Genomic DNA, 25817 nt, shown 5'->3' on the forward strand with positions numbered 1-25817 from the left:
AGGCAAGTAGTTGCAGGTTGCAGAAGCACATTCACTCTTTCAAACCTTTTCCCTCCCATCTGCTGAAATGCCATGTGGTGCTCTACACTTTCCCACAAAAATTAAGCTTACTGAGTATCTGCTTTTTCATTCAGTTTTTCCTTTCAGGGTCCAAACTGTCATCACAGGGAAAAAAAAAGTGGAAAATAATTACAGCTGTGGCAGATGTTTATAACAGTGACAACTGAGGCTATATATTTATATAAACTGCTGATCTTTCAGAGGTAGTTATAGAGATTTGAAAAACCTGCAGACCCTAATCTTAAATCCCTTGTTCCAGAGGGTTAGAAAAGAAAAACAAAACAACTCATACATGCTTAAGAGGACTAATTTCCTTCCTATCGGGAATCTGTTCTTTTTTACATTGAAGCAGGAGAGTTACCAAACAAAGCATTGTACACAGAGGCATTCACAGATGTATAAATTGAAGTGATGAGCACTTTATGAATTTTCTAAGAGCTGGTTTGTAAATTAATCCTATGGGAATTAAGAACACTGATGCAAAGCTAGAAAGCAAGGAAGAATAAGTCCTTCACGGAAGGAAAACCATGTCCCTCAGGGACTACTGACCACGTTACTTCTGCTATTTTCAATTCTCTGAAAGCAATTATGACCAGAAGCCTCATTTGTGTATGGCATCTCCACCACTGGACCCTTTTCAAACACAGAATGTATCTCCTATACATCTCAGTTTAAGGTCTTTATATGGGACTAGAGGCTAGGGGCTTAACAGAAACGGAAGAGGAATTATTTTGATAACAGAAGTAGAGTACCTTTCCCTGCCACTGTCCAGCTTAGCCCACTCTTCTGGGCAATCCTGGAGGAAGAGGGCCAGGGAGAAGAGCATGGCTGTCATATCCGACTGACCAAACTCACACCCCCTTCTCAGGGCAGCCTCACCTATGCCCTCCTAAGGAATGAATTCTACTTATTCATGGAAATCCTCAGTTTGCTGAGCTGCCTGAGAAATTATCTGGGATGATACTGACATTAAACCAGTAGTAAATCTCTAAGACCCAGTCAAGAACCATCAGATGTCACAGATAATTTTTGACATCAGTGATGTCTCTAAGCCTTTGGTTACTAAGCAGATTGTAACCCCTCAGGATGTTCAGGCAATGCACATGCAATGTCACAAAATTCTCCTGAACATGCTGTTTCTTAGCTTCTCCATTCAATGAAGCACCCTAATTTATTTGGTTTTTTTATATCTACGTTCTTTTAAATAACACCAAGAAATACAAAGCATTAATTTGGATCACAAACTCGTTTTTCAGACTCTGTTCACCACTCACCATCCGTCTTTCACCATTGATTCCTCTCCACTGCTCAGCCCTCTTCATAATGTAGCTCAGCTCCTGACTGGAAATCTCCAAGTCCAGTGGAACAAAGAATGTGTCTTCCTCACCATGAATACGCTGAAATACATCCAACAGCCAACCTTCGCTATGTAGCCTGAGGATAGAAATGACATATTTGGTTCATCTTCAAAAAGATACAATGAAAAAAAAAAAAAATTAAAAAAAAGTCATTCTTTTGTAGGCTTCTGTTTTGGTTGTCCCTTCATGGCCATGGTCTCTGCCCATGAGTAAGAAGCTTCTTTCCCACAAGTTCTCCAACATGCAGCCCTCCCCAGCCCTCTGGAGAATTTACAGTACCTGAATCAAATCACATAAATGTAAACAGCAATTTAATTTGATTATTTAAAGATATTGACTTCCCAAAGAGATCCTGATCTTCCTTCCCTTCCAGCATGTCCAATGTCTGTCCTTAGCAGCTGGCTGGGTAACTAGTTCCAGTAGCACGGTTAGACATGAATGGAAGTCCTGCTGTGCCAGGGTTCAATAATGGGCAAACCACATCATATAGAAGGGTGCCGCTCACCCTTTTGTTCAACCCCAAGCCTGAAGCCTATACAATCTAAACTTCTCTTGAAGTTAGAAAAGTTAATTTCATTTGTTGCCTTTGTTTTTTCTGTTCTGTGGTAAGGAATTGAATAAGCACTACGCAGTAAAATTTTCTACCACAAGAAAGGCTTGCTGTGTGGCATTTCTTGATGTAGGTGAAACCAAGAAATATTGTGGGGCTTTTGTAAAAGCCTGGTGTTACATTATTAGCCTAAAATGAACTTAAAAACATCAAAACACTGCTGTTTGATTCAAGTGGATCCTCTTCAACTAACCTCTTTCTTATTCTACTTTTATTCAGAAAACAGGGGTTCAGAAAATCGAAATCAGAAAATCTGGAATCTGAGTTTTGGATACTGAACTGAGGTATTTTCTTTTGTAACCTTTTCCAAGATAATGTTTTACTCCAATTCAGCTGTTTCTTGGTGCCAGTTTCAATATTCTCATCCTTCCCGGAGACTGGCTAGGTAATCATGAGAAGTGCATGCATTGCTGTGGCACTGCAACCAACAAAATGCCTGGATTTCTGTGGGGCTGTTCAGGTCCTTCATTTCTTGTCAGGTGGGAGAAGAAGCACAGGCATAACTCCTTAGACCCTCTGAACTATCACCCTTCTCATGCACAGCAGCACCAGCACCAGTTCTTGTCCTTACCCTTGTACTGGCCTGTATGTGGTGAACAACGTGTGTGACTGGGAGAGGCAGACGGCTGTTCACCTAAACCAGAATGAAGTTCACATCCACATCAGCTCTACATCACACTTCACACTGCTCACAGAAAGTGCAGAGCAGCACATTCAATAAGCTGCTTAGTACAAGTTTGCCCACAACTGAGATTTAGCATGGAACAGAAATAAGGAGATGCACCAACAGAAAATTTTTCAACTTGATCTTGGAAGGAGCTCTAGCTTTCTCTTCAAAGGGGAATGTGTACCTTAAGGTCAAGCACCATAACCAAGAGTTTCTGTGATGAAGTAGCTATTCTGATTCCAAAATCTGGCAGCCTGGTTCAACATCAGATTAACAATTTATATCTCAGGCTTTGCTGCAAAGGTTCTCTCTGTACTTTTTTTCCCCACCCTTCTTTTTTGAAACATTTCTTTTTTTGAAGCTGCAGCCCTAAATTTACTGCAGTTTCTCAGATGTCATTTTGGGATTCTCTTATCAAAAGGGGAGAGCAGGTAGAAGATCATCTAACCAAGATATAGGTAGTCTGGGAATATAAACAAACTGGCTATCAAGAAATAATAGAAGATACTCTAAAGTGTGAAATGCAAATCAGTGCTAAATCAGAGTAGGATACTAAAGTAGCCTAAAACACACTACAGAAGAGATTTTTTTTTACATAACTAGTACCTTCTATGTAGTAATTTATTAAACTCCACGGTATCTTTAAAGGAAAGTTTTTCTCTCAGTCTCTGGATCTACATCAACTGGTCTTATAAACAAATATATTTTTGCAAGTATTGACTCATAATTTAGAATTATCTTGCACTTGGTTGAAAAACTAGCAATTAAGCTGGTGAACTTTCTGACCTTCTGTTCACGTTGAAGCAATATTATTCCATGGTGTTTGTGTTTGACATTCCAGGTCAGCAATTTAAATGGCTTGCCCCTTGTTTGCTAAACAAGAGAAAGACCTTGCCATTTATTTAAGCTCACTTAATGCAACATTCTTATTTCAAATTAAGTAAAATTTAATGCAGTTAAATTACTGTCTATTTGCTGCCATAAACATTTTCTATATGAAGATTTTAAGCACATGGTTATAAACAATATAATTAACTTTGAATTAATTAAGAATCATGAAGCCTGTATTTCAGCTTTGTTCCTTTTGTCCAAAAGTACTCAGCCTGCTAATGTTACCTGCTTTCTTTTCTTTAGCATGAAAACTAATAAAACACTTCTTATACCTTAATATACCTTGTTATAAGTATGAGAATATTGTATTGCTAATAAAATAAAAAGAACAAAACACAGATCATGTTTTCTAGACGTATGAGAACCAGTACAATACTGTACAAGTTTATTTACCATTTATTTACCTATCAGAAAGAACTGAAAAACATTGAAATTATTTCCTACCCAGAGTCTGATTAAAAAATGGCCTGTTCAAAGAATTACACAAACCAAAAATTAGAGGGTAGTTCTAGTGGTTTGAAACAATTTATTACATCTTAGCTTGAGCCTTTCTCATCCTTTTTTGGGAAACCACCATTGAAAATACAAAACCAGTTTTGCTGTTAACACTGAAAAATGTAGATTTTTGAAGCTTTTCCCTGAAAAATGTTTCAATACCAGGAAATTCATATGCTTTCCACCAGACACTTTTCATTCAGACGGGTCTGCATTTTGTCACAGTGCAGAAAACATTTCACAAAAAAACTACTGTCTGTTTCTAATGTCTAGTAGAATTAAAAGGAAGGAATTGCAACCAGTGCCACTTCATTGTTCCAAAAAGTAATTAGAATATCTCTCCATGCTATTGCACTACAGACTCCCAAGACAGAGAGGGAGAACCAGATTTATTGACATACTTTATAAAGTTTATAAAAACACAAATAGATGCTTACTGCTACTTAACCCCTGCCCATTATTTCATTAGCTTCCTGGCTGTTCACTGGTGCTGCCATGAAGCTTTCTATCTGTGGCAGAAACAGACACTTCCCCTGCTTGCTCTGGTGCTCCTGTGGGTTCAGTGTTTTTATCCCTTCTTTTACACACTGTCAAACACTTCCATTTAATGGCAAAAAAAAAAAGCTGAGTAATTCCAGCAAATAGCACCATGTCCTTCATCCAACAGCCAAAGTCTCTCCTGTGGAATGGAGTCTTAAGACACAGAAGGTATCCCTCAATATTTATATTGGTTTACCTTACAAGAGAAAAATGTGGTGGATGCTTATTTTAAAAATATATGATTTCTGTGCTGAGCAACATTCCACTTGAATATATTTGAGATATGGGGTCTGAGAAATATTCACACAAAGGGATGCTACTGTCTTGGCAGCAATACAATTCTCTCCTGAAAGCAAATGCTGTCATGTTAATATTCAGGAAACAGTGTTATGAAATGCAGAAATGTTATCCTTAAAAATACTTTAAAAGGTTTCATTTCTATCATTATTGGGCTGACAGTGTGCTGCTCAGGAGTCCTACCTAGGTCCAAGTTTCCCATGGCATTGGCTGTAGATGTTCAAAGAGAAAGTTGATACAACTGCAGAAGCTCATTATATAACTTTGCACAGACTCAGGTATTCAAAATGTTTCCTTTTGTTATCAGGCAAAGAACTTCAAAGACCTTATGCACTGTAACAGATTTTGTTGTCTTCCCTTTGCTTTTGTATTTTGCTATGAATCATTTTTAAAATGTGTTGTGCTAAGACAACTTTTTTTCCCCCTAGTAACATTATTCCCCCACCCCTTTATTGGAAAACATTACGGGAAAATTGATCCAGAAGGAAAGATACCTTTGATGATCTTGCACCTGTTCCCCAGACAATGAAGATGTTGGTAATATTCTCATAAAAACCTGCCTTACAAATGTTTTAATTTAAATTAATTTTCCTGAGTAATAAACGACAGCAGCTAAAACTTATGAAGCTATTCAAAACTATTAAGTCAATGATTAAGAAGGCATTAACGTCTCAAAAACTAATTAACTAGACTACCAGTACATTGGAGTTGTGTACAGCTCCCAGGAATGTAGGAGCTCTGAAATACTTTGCAGAAATTTAGATTGCCATTTATCTTTTTCTGCCTGATGCAATCAAGTTTGTGGAAGGGAGACCAAGGGATGATACAGTCAGGTGGAGGGCGTATGCTGAGCTTTTCTGTTCTTACACTTGCCTGAAAATTGTCTTTGCATGTGGCTTTTTATTGGTGCTTGCCAAAATTCATCACTGGGTGAACACTACTGCATCATAAACAACTCAGGGGAAAAAAAATACACCTTTTCATTCAACAATCTATCTAATTAACTTTCAGTGTCTCACACCTGTCCCTACTGACTGCACTAGAAAGCTGACAAGAAAGGTAATTGGTCAAATTTCATGAGGAACTGAGTTTAGAAAATGGGATAATGTCACAGAAACATTATTTGGATTAAATCTTGTCATGATGACTCAGTCACAGGAAGTCAAAAATCCTGTATCATCAAAAGGCTGTAAGGCTCTGGAAGCCACTGCAGATTCAGGGATTTTGCACTTCTCATCATATGTAGCTTTCTGAAATTTTTCTTATTTCTCACGAAACCCCTTCTTGTAAGGCTAAAGACAACATCTTCCAAAGTATCTAAATGAAAGGTACACACACTTTACAGCTTAAGCCCTTTCATAGGCACAATTGCCTGAAGCTAAAGAAGCAGAGGCTTCTAGAGTCTATGAAATTCCTGATATCAACTGTGCTCCTGTTGAGGAAATAAGTGACTCCATCTCTGACTTGCTCTGCCCAGCAATCCCAGTGCATTAAAAGTTAAGCAGGAGCAAACCCCTCCTTGATTATCTGCAGTTCTGGGCTCTGGGTGTGTGACACTGATACATCTTTTCTGATGCCACCTTATCTTATCTGACGGGAGAAGAGGCACGATCCTAGGCTATATCCCATGTGAATAATGAGATTAAAAGACATACCTTAAAAAATACAGGTACAACAATGTTGATGAGATCATGAACAGGATGGTATAAAGCATCACTGTGATTAATGCACCAGGAACTCCTGACTCCCCTGCTCGTAGAAACACCCAGGAGAGTTTTGCAGCATCAGCAATGGGTTTCTCTACACTGTTCCCAAATCGCTGTCATGGAGAAAAAATCAACATACAGAAATATCACACCTGATTAGACTATTGAGACAAAAGAACATTAATCTCTGCATATTAAGGATTTAAATGTAATTTGTGGGGCACACAGCCTGAAACTTAGGACTCTGCTAGAGCGAATTTTAAATTAATCACAAGATGTGAAATAAACTATTTTGTCTGATTTTAGTACAATTAAAATCAATGAGACAGAGGTGGCTTATTGAACAAAACCCATGTCACGCTGAAAATACTCAAAATGAAATCTCTTAGTGTATTTCAGGACAAGTGGCAAGGGAAGGAGGCTGATATTTCCCTTTATGTGATGACCAAGGACACACAATATTGAATTAATTATTTTCCAAAAATCTATTATTTTCCTTTTTTATCTTTTTTCTTCATATCTAGTTCTAAAGAACTAGCTACTGTATTGACATATTATTGCCCTCTGCTGGATCAATTTAGAAGAATTCAACTACATATCATGGGTCTTCTACTGCTCTGAACTAAAATAAATTCCTCTCTCCACTTTTGCCTTTTTAAAGTCACACGGTGACAGCCCTGTCCATATCAGATCGTGTTGACACCTTTTGCAAGGATGTGAAACTGCATCACCAAAGAGTCCAGTGTCCATCATTCAGAGAGGATCTGTGTGACCTTTAGGCTTCAAGAAGCCTGAACCTTTCTGACCAACTTGCCTAGATTAACCCTTAGGAAGTGTCAAAACTTCCTGCACATTTCTGGCTACCTTTGCAAGGACGTGTATAGTAAGGGAATGACAACTACCAGTCCAGCTATAGAAGGACTGTGATGCTTGAGTACTTTTTTGTTCTCTCGTCACCATTTCCAACGCTGCTACATCTCTGTCATGGAAATTGAAGCTCCTAGGAGACAGGTAATGACATGTAAAGACCAGTCACTAATTTGGATCTATCTATATTTATTACAAAAAGAATTAAATACTCTGGTTCTCTTCTATCTCCCTGTCCCATCTTCTCTTGATGGAAAAAAAAAGAAAAGTAAAAAAATAAAGTGTCTGCTGACAGTGCTTTCTGACTGAAGCAACTGTCTACCAAGGAAAATCCTCTGCACAGCAGTCACGTCCTGACATTCCTCCAGAGAGGCAAAAGTCTGAATGGCAAATAAGAATAAATTTCTCTCTTATCCAAGCAATTCTCTCTGGCAAAGCAAAAGGGGTGTGGGAGAACTTTACTTTTCTATCTTTTTTTTTCCTAACAAAGATACTCTGTCAATCTGTATACCTTCTGTGGTCTTCAAAGACATAATCCAATAAAGGTGTCTTCATTTTAAATAGCTTAAATAACATTTGTCAACATCTCTCTGAGGTACTTATCACACCACCACACGTGATGGTCATGTGAGCCTTTTGCAGAATCTCCTGTTTTTCATAATGACACCCATCCATGTGGCCAAAGAGGTGTTATTGTTGTCCGCATTTTGGAAGCCACAGACAGACAAAGTGAGTGAGATCCCAGGAAAGCTCTGACAGAACTGGAACTTGAACTGCATGGGAGTGTTTCTTATCCCTGGAACATCCTTCTACAAGCTGACAGTAAATCAAATCTGAAATAGCACATTTGACACAGCATTTTGGACTATGACTTGAAACCCCCCCCAAATATGCAACTGCTCTCTAGCCTTTCCTTAACAATAAAAAACATTAGTTAGTAAACACAGAAACCTTCGTCTCCAGGGCTATCTGTCATCTTTCATAAGTATTAAGGCCATTTTGAATACTAAAATACATTCTAGCATTAAAATAACTCATATTACCACAACACAATATTTAAAAAGGCTTGATCTAAAATAGATTGGCAAGCAAATCTGAAATAGCTGCTGAAAGAATGCCAAGAAAAAAAAAAATTACAAATGCAATAATGAAAACACATGTAAGAGATATAGTTTCATTTTGGAAAGGATACATACAGTATATTGTGTAATATTTGAACAAATGAGTTTCTACCGAAGATAATCTTGGTGGGTAAGACTGCCAAATTTTCAGTATGAAGTATAGAGGAGTGTGTACATTTTTAACACTTTAATGAAAAACTAAGTTTTTTTTACTTGTATCTCACGTTTCCCCCTGACCAAGTGCTATTTGAAATTGATAAGTAATCCAGTCTGTGTAGAACTGAGCACAATTCCACTGAAGTCAATGGCAACGATTTTTTCAATGCAAGTGCGGGAAAGATAAGGTAGACCTCATCCTCTCTTCCAGTTTTTATGAATACACCAGTATTAGAAGGGAGAAAAAAATCCACTTAAATATTTCAGTATTCTTACCCTGGTTATTGAGGAAATACATATTTTTCTTTTAGGGAAAAAAAATCTTATTCCAAATAATTACAATTAAAATTCAATTCTGTGCATATTTTACATCATTAAATTTAAAAATAAATAAATTAATGCAAACTGTCCAAGTGAAAACTAGAGAGTGCTGCCACATGCTTAAAGTATCACAATTACCGCTCAAGTGAGCTCCAACTAAATTTCTTGAAGAGCTAAATTTTAACTTTCAAAACTACTGCAATGGAAAACAGTGTGTAAAGAGTGGAAAATCACCTGCAGAGCACAGGTTAGATGACGAAGAGCCAAGAGACCTGAGAAAACCTGATCCACAACAAGACCTGTGGATTAGTGCATGATCTGGAGTGAGCAACTGAAACATAGATGACTTTCGAAGACCAGCAAGAGCAGAAGAGGAGCAAGACCACAACCCCAGAAAAGCTCTCAGCATCCTGTAGCCATTGAAAGGAGCCTGTGTCACATACACAGTGAGACCCAAATTTGAAATGTGTGCTCTGGGATACTGGGCATTATCTCAGATGTGATGAAAGTCTGCAGCCACCCAAGTACAGTTGGGCTACACAGCCCGTGCACAGGCACAGAGAGAGCTGGGAACTTTGCTCTCCTGTTTTTACATATGATGAAACTCTCTCCTGAAAGATGTCTGTCTTTCCACCTCACAAGTCTTTTTAGGTGTGCCAGTAAATTATATTAACTACCTTGCATGTCAGAGAACTGTATGATAACCTCTATCTTTTCATTTTGTCTGTTTCGATGCTTAGAAAAATCTGAAATGTTAATAATCAGGATTGCTCATTAAACCATCTCCATTAACATCCAAAATTGCAGTAATTCTTTTCAAAGCAGATGCAATCACTCCAGCAGTGGATTTACTTTCTTATCTCCAAATATGGCTTGTACAGTGCTCTTAATTTTATGCAGAAACACAGTGACTCCATTAGATGGGAATTTTGTTAATAAAAAGGTAATGTATAACATTATTATTTAATTTCTTTTTAACTTTCATGTTTCATTGCCAGGGGTGGAATTTCATATCTTTCAGTGAATAAAACAAACTTCTACATCAAGTTCTCATGTCCAAGTTATTTTAAGTGACTCACCCCCAGGAACGAATCCACTACAAAAACTGCCAAGGGGTCTAGCACTGTCCATAATCCCATAGCTATGATAAACTTTGACAAGAAGGAAGGGAATGAGTCAAACAGCTGCTGACAGCCCCATCTGATCAGGACCATGAGAAGCAGCCCTGCGTTCAAGGTTAGGGGTCCCACCACAACCATGGCCAATTCTTCACTGGTGTGCAGCAAGGAGTTCTGGTAGCACAGTTCCACAGTGTGAGGAAGGAGCTGGAATCTGTAAACAAGAAAAAAGAGAGTGTTTGTCTGTGCCCCTGAGCAAGCCATTGGAAGAAAGTAGAATCATGTGTGCTGTGTTGTAAAGTTGCATCCCTATCTGGGTAAAAACACTCTGACCAAAGACTGTATGAAGCCACTCAAAAAAGTAGAATTTTCTTTTCCATCCACACTTGGATGCCCTCTGACTCTGAGTTTGCTGGGTACACATCCAGGCTCTAGGGATTGCTCAGGAGGGGCTGTAGGAAGGTGTTACCTCCCAGATACATCAACACAAGCACAGGCCCCAGGAGCTCACCCGTCTCTGCACAGCAGCACCTTTGGGCATTGCACAAAGCAGAAGGTGTGCTATGGAAGACACAGCTGTTAGCACACCTAAAGTGACTGGAAATGGCTCTCTTGCCACCATGAGATGGTGGGATTTGCAAAGCTCATACCATGAGCAAGTTTGCTGGCTCTGTATGAGACAGGAACAGCACGTTATTGTGAGCTACACACAGATGATGAAATTTGAGGCAAAAATTTCAGTCCTATTGAAATGCTCAAATTCTGCTCCTAACCAAAGATTAAGTGGTTTGATTCTCAGTCTGTTCCCTACCTGTGAGTGCTACCAGTACGTTTGCTAGGACTAGAGAGTGCTCAGCTCAGTCTCATTGTTCAGGCACACAGTTAGAGACTGGGATGCTGATCCAGGGCATTTTGGCTTGAGACCATTATCCTCTGTCTAGCTGACTGCCTGAGACAGCTGTGACTAGTGGCTTTGAACATGACCACCACTCTCTCATGCATTGCTTCCTTCTGTTGAGTTTCCTTTCTTTTCACAGGCTCTCGATGCTTGGCCTCCCAGAAGTTTTAGTGCCAGCTGGCTAAGTTGACAGGGGCTGTGCAAGGCCAGAAGTGAGAGATGGCTGGCTTTGCATTAAGAACTAGAAGACAACCTTAACAATACCCAGCACTGTCCAGAGTCTGCTCAGACACCTTGTTCAAATTTCAGCCAATAATCAATACCACTACCATCCCTTTGGTCAGAGAGCTGCATATTACTGGCTCATACTGGCTGATTCAGGTTGTGTGATGCTTTAAGATAAATAAAAGAAAGAAAAGATTTCTATCAGAGAAATATTTCCTTTCCTAAGCATGATGGAACATTTTTGCTCTGTAAAACCTTTCTCTACCACACAGAAACATGAATAGTGTCAGGTATATATCACCTAGTGGACTTGTACTCCATCTTTGGGTTTTTTCATGCCAGGTAATGATAAGCAATGATTTTCCTGCAACACTCTAGAGAGGTCTAATTCCTGATCTAAAGTCAATGTATTATACAGTTAAAATATGTCAACTCATTGCAGTACTCACAGTAAAACTGATATATCAAAGTTAAATTCTCACAAGCATTTTACTCATAGATCACTTTGGTAGCATGAAATATGATTCAAATGCTTCTTCAGTTTTGTGCACTCCCTAGGCATTTTGAAATACTTCATCCAAATTGATAAATTATTCTTCTGAAAGATACATAACCTGCTGAGTATCTCAGATGGGAGAGAGGTAAGCATGACACAAGACTTGCAAATGGACACGTCATGTTCTGGGTTTAAAGTTTACATTACTAACACCTTCACCTGATATGCACATTTACATATCAGATCACTGGACTCTGGATGCAGCCCTTGTTCTCTTAGTTTCTGCAAGGAGGCCTATCAGAGCTTGCATGTTGAGCTCTCAGCGTGATCTTAGCCATCAATCTCTTCATATTGGGAAGGACCTGCTTTGAATCAAGCTATTTGGAGAAATATCCTTACAGAGGAAAGAGGGTAGCAGGACTTACTTTGCAACAGGAACTGAGATGGTCCAAAGGAAGAGCCACTGGCTCAGATAATGCAAGTAAAGCCTCAGGAACCAAAGCAAAACTACCAGCAGTGTGAGCAGCCAGAAGTCCCTGGAGCACCAGCGTGTGGGTCCCAGCTCTGAAAAGGCTGCGTACACCACGAAATGGAAACGCTCGACAACCTGCCTGGGCAGTTTGACTTCAGCAGCAGAACGGCAGCTAGAAATACATGGAAACAAAACAAAGAGTAACAAGTAAAAGCATACAGGGAGCAGCAGTTGCTAAAAGACTGCAGAGTTCTGCTGTACAGATTATGTGGCACAGGTTCTGATCACAACTTTGATTAAACAATGCATCTGACATTAAAAAGAAAAAAAAAAAAGTCTTATCCATGGCAGTCTAGGTGAGAGGTGTCTTCCTTCCAGAATTCATGCTGCCACTTTTACAAAGACAACAAATCACATTTAAAATGAAGTTTTTGAAAGCCTTTTGATTTCATTTTTATTTTGATTTTTCTCACAAATTGTTCTCTGAGGAACACTTTATCATTTATTTTCCCTCTGAGAAAATGGTAAAAGAAGTTGTCATATTTGTACTGAAAAGTATTAATTTTATTGAAAACCTGTGAACAGCTTTTTGGAACTTGGGTAAGAGCACTTCAGTCAAATATTTCAGGACACAATGTGGGCTAAAACTCCTCTTTAGTTTCAAATAAAAGAGAAAATAGAAAGGAACTTGTACTGTAAAGGAAGGATTCTGCTACATAAGTGTGGTGTGATTTTCCCTTTAAGCTAATTACTGTAGTGCTTCAAAGGAGATGGAGGGAAGAAATGAGATGCTGAGATGCAGCCTTGGCATTATGTTTCCCAGAAACTGGAGTCTCATGGTTGATTCAAAGCTGAAAAGACAGTAGCTTCTTTGACCTTTTGAAATTTCTAACTGCTATGCTTATTTCCAGCGATTTAAATGACTAAGCAGCTGAGATGCGCAACTCTAGGACTTAATATGATGTCATCATGATAAAACTGTTATTTATATTGATTAAGGTTTCTGAAAGTTCAGAAACATAAAGGTCTTTTTGTGGAAGAAAACATGCTGGCTTTTTAAAGTGTAGCATGTGACTGAAGAAGAAGTGACAGACATACTTGCACTGTATATTGTGCTCTTTTAAAGAACTTTCCTGTCTACACATTTTTCTTAAGTAGCTGTGTACATTTTTTTCTCTAGCAATCACAAAGAGAACTGAATAGCAATAGAGAAGAAACTTCAAAGGTTTCTACATTTAGTCTAGTTTTGAATGAGAAGAAAAAACAAACCCCCCAAAGCTGCCAGGCATTAGGCAGGATTTTGAGACCAGCCTTTGCTCCATGTTATTCCAGATCCTCAGTGCTGAGCAGGACACTTGTGGAGGAGATGGCATGCTGTCAGCCAGTCTCTTTGTTCATGAGAGGGCTCAGACTTTAGTTACATGGTTGGAGAAGAAGAGGACAAGAAGTTGTCAGGGGCACAGTACCAATAAAATAGGTTTTGGGTCACTAAAGGCCTCAAGTACAAATAGCTAAAACTTCTCACAGAAAGATCTATTGGGCTGAGAAAGCTGATTCTTGCAGTGACTGTAGGTTGATCTGTCAGGGGTTTTGAAAGTTTTTTTCAAGTTATTGCAGTCCATTTTGCTTATGTTGTAATCAGTCACAAAGTCCTACTTTAGAGACAGGGCCACATCATGAATGACCTTCCTCATGTTGTAATTATTTTCCCACAGCAGCCTACAGGAACATCACAACTCATTTCATTAACATTATGAATTCATAGTCTAGGCTTGTGTGAGAAAGAGACAAAGAGAAATGTAAAATAAGAAATATAATTGACTGTGGTATTATACTACAATAACCATGGAATTCTAAATGTTCTGAACTCTGCAGCTAGATTGCACTACACTTCCTTTCATATAAAGAATTTTTTTTCATCTTTAATAGCTTCCATCAAAATTTACTCTTAAAGAATTCACTCTTTGAGAAAAGTTAATAGGGCAGGATTAACCACACTGCATTTTAGACCAAATAGTTTATTTGTGGGAAAAAAAAAAATACTATCTTAGCGCACAATGCTCATCTCATCCTTCATCAAACAAGCAGAATTACATAGATGTTCCACCCAGCCTCACCCATGTCAGAAATTCACATCCTATGGGGATCACTGCCAATCTTCATCTCTATGCCAAGAGCACAAGTAACCATTTATATTTAAAAAAAAAACCTGGATTTAGCTCAACACTTCATTTTATGTAAGAATCATATACTACTGGGTCATTTAGTCTCAATTTACTAATTGAAGCTACCTCCAAATAAGCAACAACAGAGCAGAATATTCAGTGGAACACCTGCAAAACATTTCAAGAACATAAGTCCTTCCTCCAACCCCACACACACAAATGGAGAAGAGCATACAACTCAGAGCACTGAAAATACTCAATCTTCTTTCATTCACAGCAGTCCTGGAGCACCAGAAATAGTGATAAATCCTGGTGACCAAAGCACTGGGTTGGGAAGGTGAGGAAACCCCTTGCCCACTGCAGCAGGACCTCACAGTGCAATCAGTACTTTCACAGGAGCCCCATGAACAGGCTGGCTCCAGCTCTGTCACTCATGGTGTGGAAGCTGATTCTGTAAGCAGCATGAGCACATCATACAAAGTGTGGCCATGGAACTTCCCCAAGGCTTAGGCAGCAATGAAAATATTCAATATGTGCTTCCATCACTCTGTTGCCCCACAGACAACTCCCACTTTCAAGAGGTCAGAAGAGAGCTGATGTCTTCCCCTGTGAGCTGTGTCATCCCTGCTGAGATGCTGGCCCTGTCAGCCATGGGAATCCATCTGCTCAACAAACTTATAAATGAAAGTAGAGAAATTCAGAATGTGCTCACTTATCAAACCCAAAAGCCTTCCACAGAATGACCCTGATTAAACCAGCAGGGCAGCATCCATGAGGTCTTTCTTTAGCTACACTTTTCTTCTGAAAAAAGCAATAGCAGCCCAGAAACTCCACAGAAATCCAAGCTTGCTGGCACTCAAAGAAATCAAGGAAAATATGTCCATTGGGTAGAATCAAACAACATTCATTTTTATTTTTGTAACAGCAATTATCCTTTTTAAGACTTCATTATTTTCATCAAATGCCTTGATCACAATTTCCTGCTTTTAAGTTGGACTTAAGCACTTTATTGTTTAACTTGTTGGAAGGCCAGATTCTGAAAGTCACTTCTGGGCTAGCTTGTACTTCCCTGTGACTGTGCAATACCTTGACATGAGCACCATCAGCCAGTGGTAGAAACTGGTGGAAAACGTAGCCTACACAGCGACTCAGTGAAAGTCCCAGACCATAATTGGAATATCTTCATTTACTTTAAAACAAATTCAGTTGGCCCCAACTTACTTGTGAGTTTCAGGAAACTGTTCCTGAGTACTCATTAATCATGCTGGAAGGCTGTTTACTGGTTGCCACTTCAAAACGCTAGTCTTAAATGACCTCTCTTATTGACTCTTTTTGAAAAATGAAGAAAGGAAGAGGCAGAAGCATGAAATGAAATGCACCAAACAGTGGAAACAGTCCCTTTAAATACTTTTAGCTGGTGCTAGTAGTAAAAGCTTAGGGGTGGAGTGACAGTGCTGGCAGATATAGTTTTCAGAAGAGATTTATATAAAGTTGCTGTAGGGCAGAGAGCATGAGTATTGCATTTCAAAAACCAAACAAGCCCTCCACCCATAAAAAAACCAAACCTTAACCCTTGGGTGAAAACTATATAAAGTTCCAAATGAGAAGCCACTTGAGCAATGGATTTATCCATGATTCCTTGGATTACTGGTAAGTAATTTGGCTGAATGTTTTTGTTCTAGGGCATTAGTTTTGCATTTTTCCTTGGGAAATGCTGCAGTAACAAACAGCAGAGACCAAATTACCATAAAAGCAGGTCAATTATTTCTATGGAAATTGTTCAGAAGGAAAGAAACAATGCACAGATTCTCTTAAGCTGCACTTGATGATGATGACAGAAAAGTAATGGCTGATAGAAGGCAGTGTGTACTGTTGGGTGACAGCTTTGTTGCTGACAAACTACGGTGAACATTTGTATAATGCACTGCATGGCTGGCACTTAGAACTGATGGCGGGGTAGATCCTCAGCTGATGCCACCCTGCTTACTCCAGAGCTACACTGGTGCTCACCAGCTGAGGTGTTCAGGATCTATCCTGAATGTATCTATTATTTACATTGCATAAAATAAGGCAAAATAAACGTTTCTTTGTCACCCATACAGACAGAGAAGATTTAAAGAGGAAATGCAGACACAAATTAGTTTATGCAAATTGCCTTCAGGGAATCATACAGAGCTCTTACAGCCCAAGAGTCAGTGCAACACATTTACCCAGTTCACAAATAAAAAAGACCCCTCCCCACCACCACCCTAAATGGTAGGTATTTAAACTTAGTGTTAAGTCCTTTATGGCTTATCAACAGAAATGAAGATGCAGGAAATGCTGCCCAGTGTTACTACAATGAAATATTAGCACTTTCAGAGTAAAGTCACACCTGTATCTGAAGGCATATCTAAAATTAGTACACTAACACATGTAACCCATCAAATGGTAACCAGCTCAAAGCACCACTGATGAAGTATGAAGCAGAAGAGAATATGATTCGTTCCACTGTGCACTACATAAACATACACATAAAACACATAATTTTATTATTGTTAGAAGGATTTTATTATTATTTCCTCTGCAAAATATTTTTCCTTTTCAAGGGTTGTACTGCATGACAAAGAAATTGTCTTTATTCCAGTCTGTATGGTGATGACACAAATGACTTTGCCCAATAAGCCAACGGCAGAGCTGCGAACCGAGGTCTGCTGAGTTACAGTCCATTATTCTATCCACTGGATTCCTAATAAAATATTACTTTTTTGTTTATTTGTATGCAAAGTGAATATAACCAGGGAGAGCATTTGCCAAGGATGGAGGCACTGTTTTTCCCTAGCTCTTTCCAGGACACACCTATGCTTCATATACTTCAGTTTGCAAGCAACCAAGAAAGCAGGTACCACAAACAGTTACAAGGGCTACCTAGGGGCTATCTGCTGTGAGAGGGGTGACAAAAGCCTTGAGGGGACATTAGGTAGTTCCTCAACATACAAGTGCTCATAGGAGAATTTGACTTACTGCTTACTGAAAAACCCAAAGTCATGATACAGAAGAAATGCTGGAAATCATGGCAAGTTTATTTTTTAGGTGCAGTTGTGGTGGGAAAAAGAAACAGCCAGAAGCAAAATCCAAAAGCAGGGCTTTTAGGAATGAAACATTTGTGTGAAATAGGAAACAAGATTAATTCAATAACTGCAATAACTGTTTTTGTTTATTGCAAAGAATATGACGCAAGGGTACATGACTGCACCTGTAAGCACCCATGCTGCCCCACCAAGCTGAGGAGGAGGAGGAGGCCGATGGTGGCTGCTCTCCTTCCAAGGTCCAGGCTGTGCCAGCTCATGGGAAACAGCCAGCAAGCAGCAAATTCTGGATCAGCTACAGCTTAGGTGTGTTTGCATTACATGCATAGCCAAGAGCCAGAACAAACACAGCAGCTGAACTTTCCCCACAACACACTCATGGGGTTATGTGCTGGCACAGCTGTAGCCTTGGAGGAACCACTATGCTCCTCTGTACTGGGCGAGGGGACACTCTGGGTCAGTGGGATAAGAAATATTCATTAAAGAGGATGGGAAGAAAGTGCTGTCAACTTCATATTCCTCTGGATATTACTGTGCTAGGCTGAAGATGGTGGACAGTTAGCTTTCGCTATAAAAGAATTTACGACAACAGAATATTGGCAAAGAGTGGCAGATTCACGTCCTCAGCAGTCCCTTTACCCAACAGTGTTAGGCTGGCAGAGGAGCCCATCTCCTGACTTTAGCTAACTAAGAATTTCCTGAGGGAATTAACTGAGGCATTCACAAGAAGAGATTTCTTACCCAGCTGGGAAAGAAAGCATTGGAGGAAGAAAGAATCACAAAATTTAAGCAGAGTGGCAATAGTGCTGGAGGACAGTGTGGCTCCTTGTAGAGAGTTGGCAAAGCTTTGCACATTTCAGCTTTGAGCAGCATCTGACAATGACAAAGCAAAAAATGACAAAAACCCAAATTATTATCATCATGGCTGCAGTTTAGGTAAGCAACTAAAACTTTGCCTATTTCATGCTTAACTGCATTTTCAAGAGCTTAGTGGCTTGGCAAAACAGTCTGGAAATCTTACAAGAACAGACTTTGTTAAAATATTCCAGTCTGGCTGCTTCCAGCTCTGGATGGGTACAAACATGAAGTGAGGAAACTCGAGTGCAGCTTTCAGAACTTTTAAGCAGCTCTGGTTTGTATTTCATTCTAGAAAGGAACAAAAGGCAGTAGACAGCCTCTGTTATTCATCCTCATGACATGACTAGGCCAGTCAAGAAGCAAAAGAAAGCATGTAACTCCTCCCCTACTTATTGCCCTCTGACTGCTTTGAGTAAATAAGATGACAATGAATGAATGAGAAAAAGGCACAAACCACACAGGGGAGGATTCAAGATGTCAGGGGAGGTATAGATCTCAAAAAAAACCAGCACTATCTGTAAAGCTGTTCACCCAGTAAGTAATGCTGAATTCTCAACCTTCTGTAAGAGCAATAAAACAGTGTTTAGGACCTGGGAAAGAAGTTTGCAGGGTCACATTCAAGCTTATCTCAGTTAAAGAAATGGAAAACTACAGGAAGTGAAATATTTGACTCAGAATGTCTATAGACATTCAGGAGAATCAAGATTTAACACTTCTTGTTTACATTAATAAGAGCATTGTACCCTATCCAGAATAAAAGAAATACATATATATTTGTATGTAGTACTTGTGCCTAAGCTAGGCAGAGTCCCCTGTACCTGATGTGTGGAACTGTTTTCTACCTTGACACAGAAAACATCCCCAAGGACATTTGCTCTGTCTGGAGGAAAAATGCAATCTTCCTCCTGACCAAATACATATCTACTTCTGAGAGCCACTAAACACTCAAACACCATCTGTGAGCTGCGCATTCATCTGTAACACACCAATTTAGCTGGCAGGCCATTGGGAAACAAGACTCTGAAGTTGCCAAGTTAAAATGGCAATCCAGCACCAGTTGAAACTCCACCAAACAAACAGGTGAGATTATCAAAAAACATTGTAGCAGAGAGAGATGAAACGTCAAAATAAGGAACAGCCTTGTGGAGTGGATTTAAAAAACAAAAAAACCAAAAAAAATGGTGGTGGGGAGGGGAAAGGCACAAGCTTTGATCTTTTCCATCCTGTACTTAATTAGCAGCAGCATCATGCTAGGAGCATGGGTCTTTACAGCTGGAAACAAACAGCCACCTTCCTTCAGTGAGAATGAGCAGACTCGTGGGCAGAGCAGGCAGAAGACACACAGCGCACCAAGGCCCTCCATTTCAGAAAGACCTTCCTCCCAAAGGTCTGGCCATACAGTGATGAAACTTCATCTCACACAAACACAGACAAGCCACAAGTCAAAGCCCTTTGACTTCTGTCTGGTGTTCACAGCGACAGGATGAAACAAAAACTGAATTCCTGCATGCATTGCTTCCCTTGCCACAATTAAATTGTATGTATCTGTAAGTGCTGGAGTTGGGATTTCAAACCAAATGCACCATTCAGTTCTTGTGCAGATTTATAATACTTATGCACGGTAGGAATAGCTGGGTGTAAAGATAAAAAGAAAGAGAAAAATGTTAATTTATAGGTGTAAGTTTGTGCCTAAAAATGATTCTAAAACACCATTAGTGTAATTCCAGTCAGATCTCCAGAAGCTTCTGTACTGACCTGACAAAAATGACCTTTTCTTTTTCATAGCAAATTTACAAGGAAGAACTAGGCAGGAAAAAAAATGGCTGAAGTCTGTGGGAAAAATGGAACATGTATTTAGAGAAATTTGACATTAGAAATTATTTTTTTACTTTTTATCAATTAGAGCTCTTTGATTTTTAATATTTTGTGCAGCAATCTGTCCACGAACAGAAGTGTTTGACCCAGGACTAACCTCCATGAAGAGAATGAAGTATGACGTGACCCACGTAACACCAATTAGAATACAGTTAAAAATAAATCCCTGTAGATTTAAACATGGCCAGACAAGGCAATTAATGAAACTACAACAAAATGTAATACATTAAAAAAAGAAATCTCACAAACAGAAAATTGCTTGCAGTGTTTAGAGTATTTACGAGGCACACATTTTCCAAATATAGCTATTACAATTTTGGAAGAACTCTTCTTCACAGTTTGATGAAAGAGAACAATCTCAGGTTTGAGCAGACGACTGATGCTATTACACAGCATGTTAAGAAAATGTTTTTGCTTTAGTACAACATATTTTCTCAAAGAGGTAAACCTATGTTAGGCCAGCTTAATTAAATATTTAAGAGCCTTAAAAAAGAAATTACTTATGTGCACGTGCAGAATACTCTAGGACACTATTATATTTAAAATACCATTTACCAGTTATCTAAAAAACAAAAAAATCAGAAAACTGAGATACTGTACAGATATCTTGAATTCAATTACATTATGAAAAACACAGTCATAGGAAAAGTTAAACTGAAATATTTTTAAAATATCTTTGTAAACACCACAGAAATTATGGTGGAAATTATCCATACAATTTAGTGAAACAAAATGCATCACGTAATAACAGTATTAACTTTTTATTTTCAGTTTAATGCTGTGTTATTATATTTGCTGCCTATTTTAGAAAGTAATTTGTGTTGATGGCTCTGGAGAAAAACCATGCATTAAAGAACTAATTTAATTCCTTCTGAGCTATGTTCAATTCAAAAATACTTCTTTCAGAATGTCCCAGTACTGCAGAATCTGACTAGAAATCCACCTTGAACTATGTGCACTTTGACTAACTCTCTGCCCAAGGCAAAATGATCCTGCATTCAGCAGGGTTTTATCCCGGTCTTCTAAAGGACTTACGCAGAATGTACCTGATATAACTGGACCAGAATGTCAACCATGATAAGAAATTATGATCAAGACATGGAGGATACATAATGAGAACCTTATCCATTTTACAGTGGGCTGCTATTGGTGGGGGAGTACCTTTAGGGGGTTGTTTACAGAAATCAGGTCTTCTGCCTTTAAGAAAAAAATAGAGAAAGAAAAAGAAAGAAAGAAGAAAAAAGAAAGGAGGAAAACTGTGTAATTCCTTGTGCAGTGCTCTCCTTCCCGCTTGTTATACTGTATTACACAATGGCTACTAGCCGTATTTAAGGTGTTCAGGTAGTGTTATAATAGGCTGCTTGGCTGCCTTCGGGAAGAAATTTCACAAATTTTCCTTCAGTGTGAAGGCATAGCTTTATTCTTCTGGTTCCACAGTATGAAACAGAAATTTAAAAATTGCTACAGCTTGTTTCTCAAAAATCAATGTGTGATTGCTAGCTGCACTGGGAGTATGAGGGATATCCCCTTATCAGAGGCAATCTCTAGATAACATACTTTCCACTATAGCCCATAGCTGCATGTAAGACACGGCAAGACAAATGCCAGCTTCCTTTTCTCTTGGTGTCATCTATTGATCCAGTGAAATGCTCTTCATCTGAAACTTCCTTCCCAAAGGGGACATTTGCTATGAGAAGCAAAGCTTTCTGCCTGATGCTAAGAAATCCTAAAACTTTCTGCTAATTACTGCACAGCACCACTGTAATACACATCTCTAAAATCATAAAAAAACCCCAAAACTAACAAATCAAGCTCAAAAATGAGACAGATGCCATCCTTTTCCAGTTAGAAATGCTGTTTTTCAATAACAAAAATACAATATAATAAGCTCATTATGATTTTTCTGTGTGCTTTAGATAAAAATGAGCTCTGGGTCTATGTTTTCCTTTGGGTGCTTTTCCTCTCAGACACATTCAGAACTTCTGTCCCAGATGTGACTAAATGACTCCAGCTTGTGCCAGAACACAAAACAGTGTCACCATGAGAAACAACAGTATCAGAGAATAACAAGAAGCAGAGGGGTAAGTAAAGGATGCTGGGGTACTGCAAGGACTCTAGGCCTTCCAAAAAACATCGCAGAAAAAAAAAAAAACAGCTACCTTTGTGCATCTGCAGAGAGAGGAGGGAGAGATAGCATAGTGTTCTGGCCTAAGACATCAGCACCACCAGAAAAAGCTTTATCTAACTAGAGAGCAGAAAATTGAGATGTAAGAAAGACACATTCCTTTAAGAAAAAAATCTGACTTGTAAAAATGGATGCCTAATCAACATCCATGTGGAACTTTGCATTTTCAAAGAGATTTTGATGTGGCTCTTAGGTAACTGCAATTTCATCAGACTGAAAAAGAACAATCAAGAGAAGTTGGTTGTTTTAAATTTGTTTTAAAAAGTTGTTATTTAAAAAATGCATTTTTTTAAAGAAAATAGTCAAATGTTTAATGGGCACTAGCTTATTTTGGACTCGACACCCCTGAGCAGATTAGTTGCTTGAGTAAAGAAGGGGCACACACTTTAAAGGTGTCAATAAGCTTGTTCCTTCAGTTCAAATATAAAGAAGTACTACATCACTTAGCACCCCCTCTCATGCACAATTTCTAAAAAGAAAACATCCAAAAGACACTCAGTTCTGAGACTCCACTCATAAAATAAGGATTTTCAGGAAGAAGGGAAGTGACTTTCTAGTAGGTTGGGACTGTTTCTCTCTGTGGAGGCAGCAGCTGAGGTAATTCCCTTCTACCTCTCTTGGCCAACAGGATCAGAAAGTACTAAGGAAGACAGACAGACAGAAAGCCTTGCTGCATATACTTTGCCTTCCTAAGATACCTGGTTAAGAAATAAACTCCAGTGTTCAGGAGACTTCAGACCAAAGCTTCCAAAACAGAAGAAAAATGCATTTGGGCAGAACAAAAGACTTGTTATTTTGCTCTCTCTGATAAACAACAGTTGGCAGGTATTGAACTTACCATGCAAATTAACTTCTCTGTTTGGTTTGGGCTATTTTTCCCCCTGTGTATATTTTTCTGAAAGCGTATTTGTAAAAAAGCACTCCTTGTTGAAAGATTTATTGTTTTTTAAACTCATGGAAAATATTATTTTTTAACTTTTTAAAAAGATATGATTCTGCTTTTTCTTGGAACCCTTAGAGTTTTTATCCAAGAACTCCAAATACCTGAAAGACATACTGCAGTTTTTCAAAGAGCCAGGTTCATCCAGGCAATAAACACAAGAAATACTTAAATAACCTTCAGGAGTCACCACAGAGTTGATTCTGAGTTTAGGCTTTAGCTTGCCCTGCTGAAAGGCTGATTACTAGGAGAAGAACTGGGGAGGGCAATCAGTTTTCCAATCATCCTTAACACTTATTAATTTTCTACCTATGATACACAGTCACAATCACAACCCTAGAGGACAAAGTCCCCTTATCTTTGACCTGTAAGATTTCCCACTACTGGTCTGGATTCAGACAGGATTTCACTGGCTTTCAGAACACTGTGCTCCTTTGACTTCATGTGATTCATAAGTCATTCACATAGAAGCACCTACAAAACAGCCATATCTTTCTCAGGTGGAAACACCTACCCTTGTCAAAACTCAGTGTGACAGACTAACAGTGCTATGGGTCTGATGCTCTTTCCCACTCCTACTGCTCTTGATAAGGTGTTTGTAGCAGGATCCTTATTGCTCCTTCTTTCCTCTCTAGAGCTTTCTATTTAATTGCAAAGCATTGCATAATGGCCACATGCATTTATGCAGTCTTAATTTTGTTCAGCAAAGTAGCATGCTCACCTTCCCATGAATTCCCATAAGTTTGGTAGCAGTGTATGGATGTAAAAGCCTAAAGAAGTCAGGGGGCAGTCAGGGTGAGATTTACAAAGATACCAAAAAAATTTAGCTGACGAAATGCAGCTAAAACTAGACTAGAAAAAACTAAACTAACTAAAAAAAAACCTAACTAGCTAAAAACCAAAACTAACTAGACTAGCTAAAAGTAAAGCTAGAACTAGAAAGAGCACTGTGGTTACAGGATACAGTCTACTCTGAAAACCTCTTCAGTTCAGACAATAATGCTCTCTCGGGTTCTCTGCATTTCATAGCCTCCTTTTCTTAGTATTTTCATAGGCGCCATTGCTTAGTATGCAGCTTTAATACCCTTTATTTCCTTAAGGATCAACCTAAAACTTACATGTTCCACACATAACAGAACTTATATTTTCATTAAAATTTTAATTTTCAAATCTAGTATCATGATAGGGATGTTTTAGTTGTGTAGCCTTAACATTTTTTTAAAACACTTTACTATTTTTTTATTTTGCATCTGTTTTAACCTGAAGGCATACTGGATCAGGTCATATTTGATGTTCTTTCAGCTTAAAGACTTCAAATCATCACAAAAAAAAGATAAATAGAAGGTTTTGGTGGTTGTGTTGCATGGGGTTTTTTGTCTGCTTGTTAAATAGTTTTTGCTTGCTGTGCTCAAGGTTTGAAGGTAAAATTTACAAAGACAATGCTTTTTGACAGTGAACCTTCTGCTACATTTTTAGAAGCACTCAGCAAATTCCAGCAGCGGGTTTCTAGACACAAAAGACAAATACAACCACTCCATGATTTAGATTGGCTTTCTGTTTGTGGGTCATGAGACTCACTGCTGAGCATGTCAGAAGTTGGCTGTGGCATTTAATGAAGATTGTCAGCAACTTCGTAGTTCCCATAGCAAAAGAAAGAGTGTGCTCTGGCTTTGGTTTTGGGGCATGGGTTGTTGGGGGTTTTGGTTTTTTCCCCCTTTTTTCTTTTGGAGCTTTCATTGGAATCTGGGACTGGAGTTAGTGCATAAACTCAGTCACTGCTAAAGAATCAAATTAAAAGTATGGAACAAACCGGTGCTTTGAAAAACGCTGAATTGCATAGGTTTCCTTTTTTCAGAGACATCATTTAATATTCAAAATAAACATTAAATTTCCCTTCAGTTTGAAAGTTTAGAGTCACTCATGAAATTAGGAACAATAATCATACTCTATTATGCCCTGTCTCATGTGTGTCTCGAGAGGGCTGTGACTTGCCGTAGCATGAAGGAACCTAGAAAAATGATTACTTGCTGCTTCAAACAGAAGATGCATAGCTCAGATGCTCATTAATGAGGCAAAGGAAAATTAATTGACATGTCTAATAGTTCTTTTAATATAGCCTCTAAGCCTTGATGTGTCAATTGCCAAATTACCCCTGGCATACTTTCTTTGTCTCAGTGATCTTGTGTCACATTTCTAGGAGAAAAAATTAACATTACTTTCATTGGCCTCTCTCAGCATACTTTCTGGCCAAGGGTGTCAGACATCTAGAAAAATGAGATGCATGTAGTGCAGCTGCCTTAACCTCTCTCCAGATCAAGTCTAGCCTCCCAGAGTACAGAACTCCAGCTTTGTAATGGCTCTGTGTCAATGATGCATCTTTCCTGGGGCATACAGTGGTTAAAAAACCCTTAAGCTTTTAAAAGCCTAA

The 25817-nt window shown here is 38.8% G+C and overlaps 1 protein-coding gene across 1 annotated transcript in view; it reads right to left on the reverse strand.

Moving 5' to 3' along the window:
• The window catches only part of LOC102100973 (uncharacterized), a 263975-nt gene that overhangs the window by 44120 nt on the left and 194038 nt on the right, over positions 1 to 25817 (reverse strand). Inside the window, exons 16-19 of the mRNA XM_088053539.1 lie at positions 12252 to 12470; positions 10169 to 10421; positions 6574 to 6737; positions 1335 to 1494 (exon numbers count right to left, since the gene is read on the reverse strand). Coding sequence (XP_087909665.1) covers positions 1335 to 1494; positions 6574 to 6737; positions 10169 to 10421; positions 12252 to 12470 — 796 coding nt within the window. The remainder of the gene's footprint in view (positions 1 to 1334; positions 1495 to 6573; positions 6738 to 10168; positions 10422 to 12251; positions 12471 to 25817) is intronic.

Source organism: Pseudopodoces humilis, chromosome 1 (genome assembly GCF_049639895.1).
Source record: "Pseudopodoces humilis isolate 2021_Gansu_Grassland_sample_001 chromosome 1, ASM4963989v1, whole genome shotgun sequence".
NCBI classification, from domain to species: Eukaryota; Metazoa; Chordata; class Aves; order Passeriformes; family Paridae; genus Pseudopodoces; species Pseudopodoces humilis.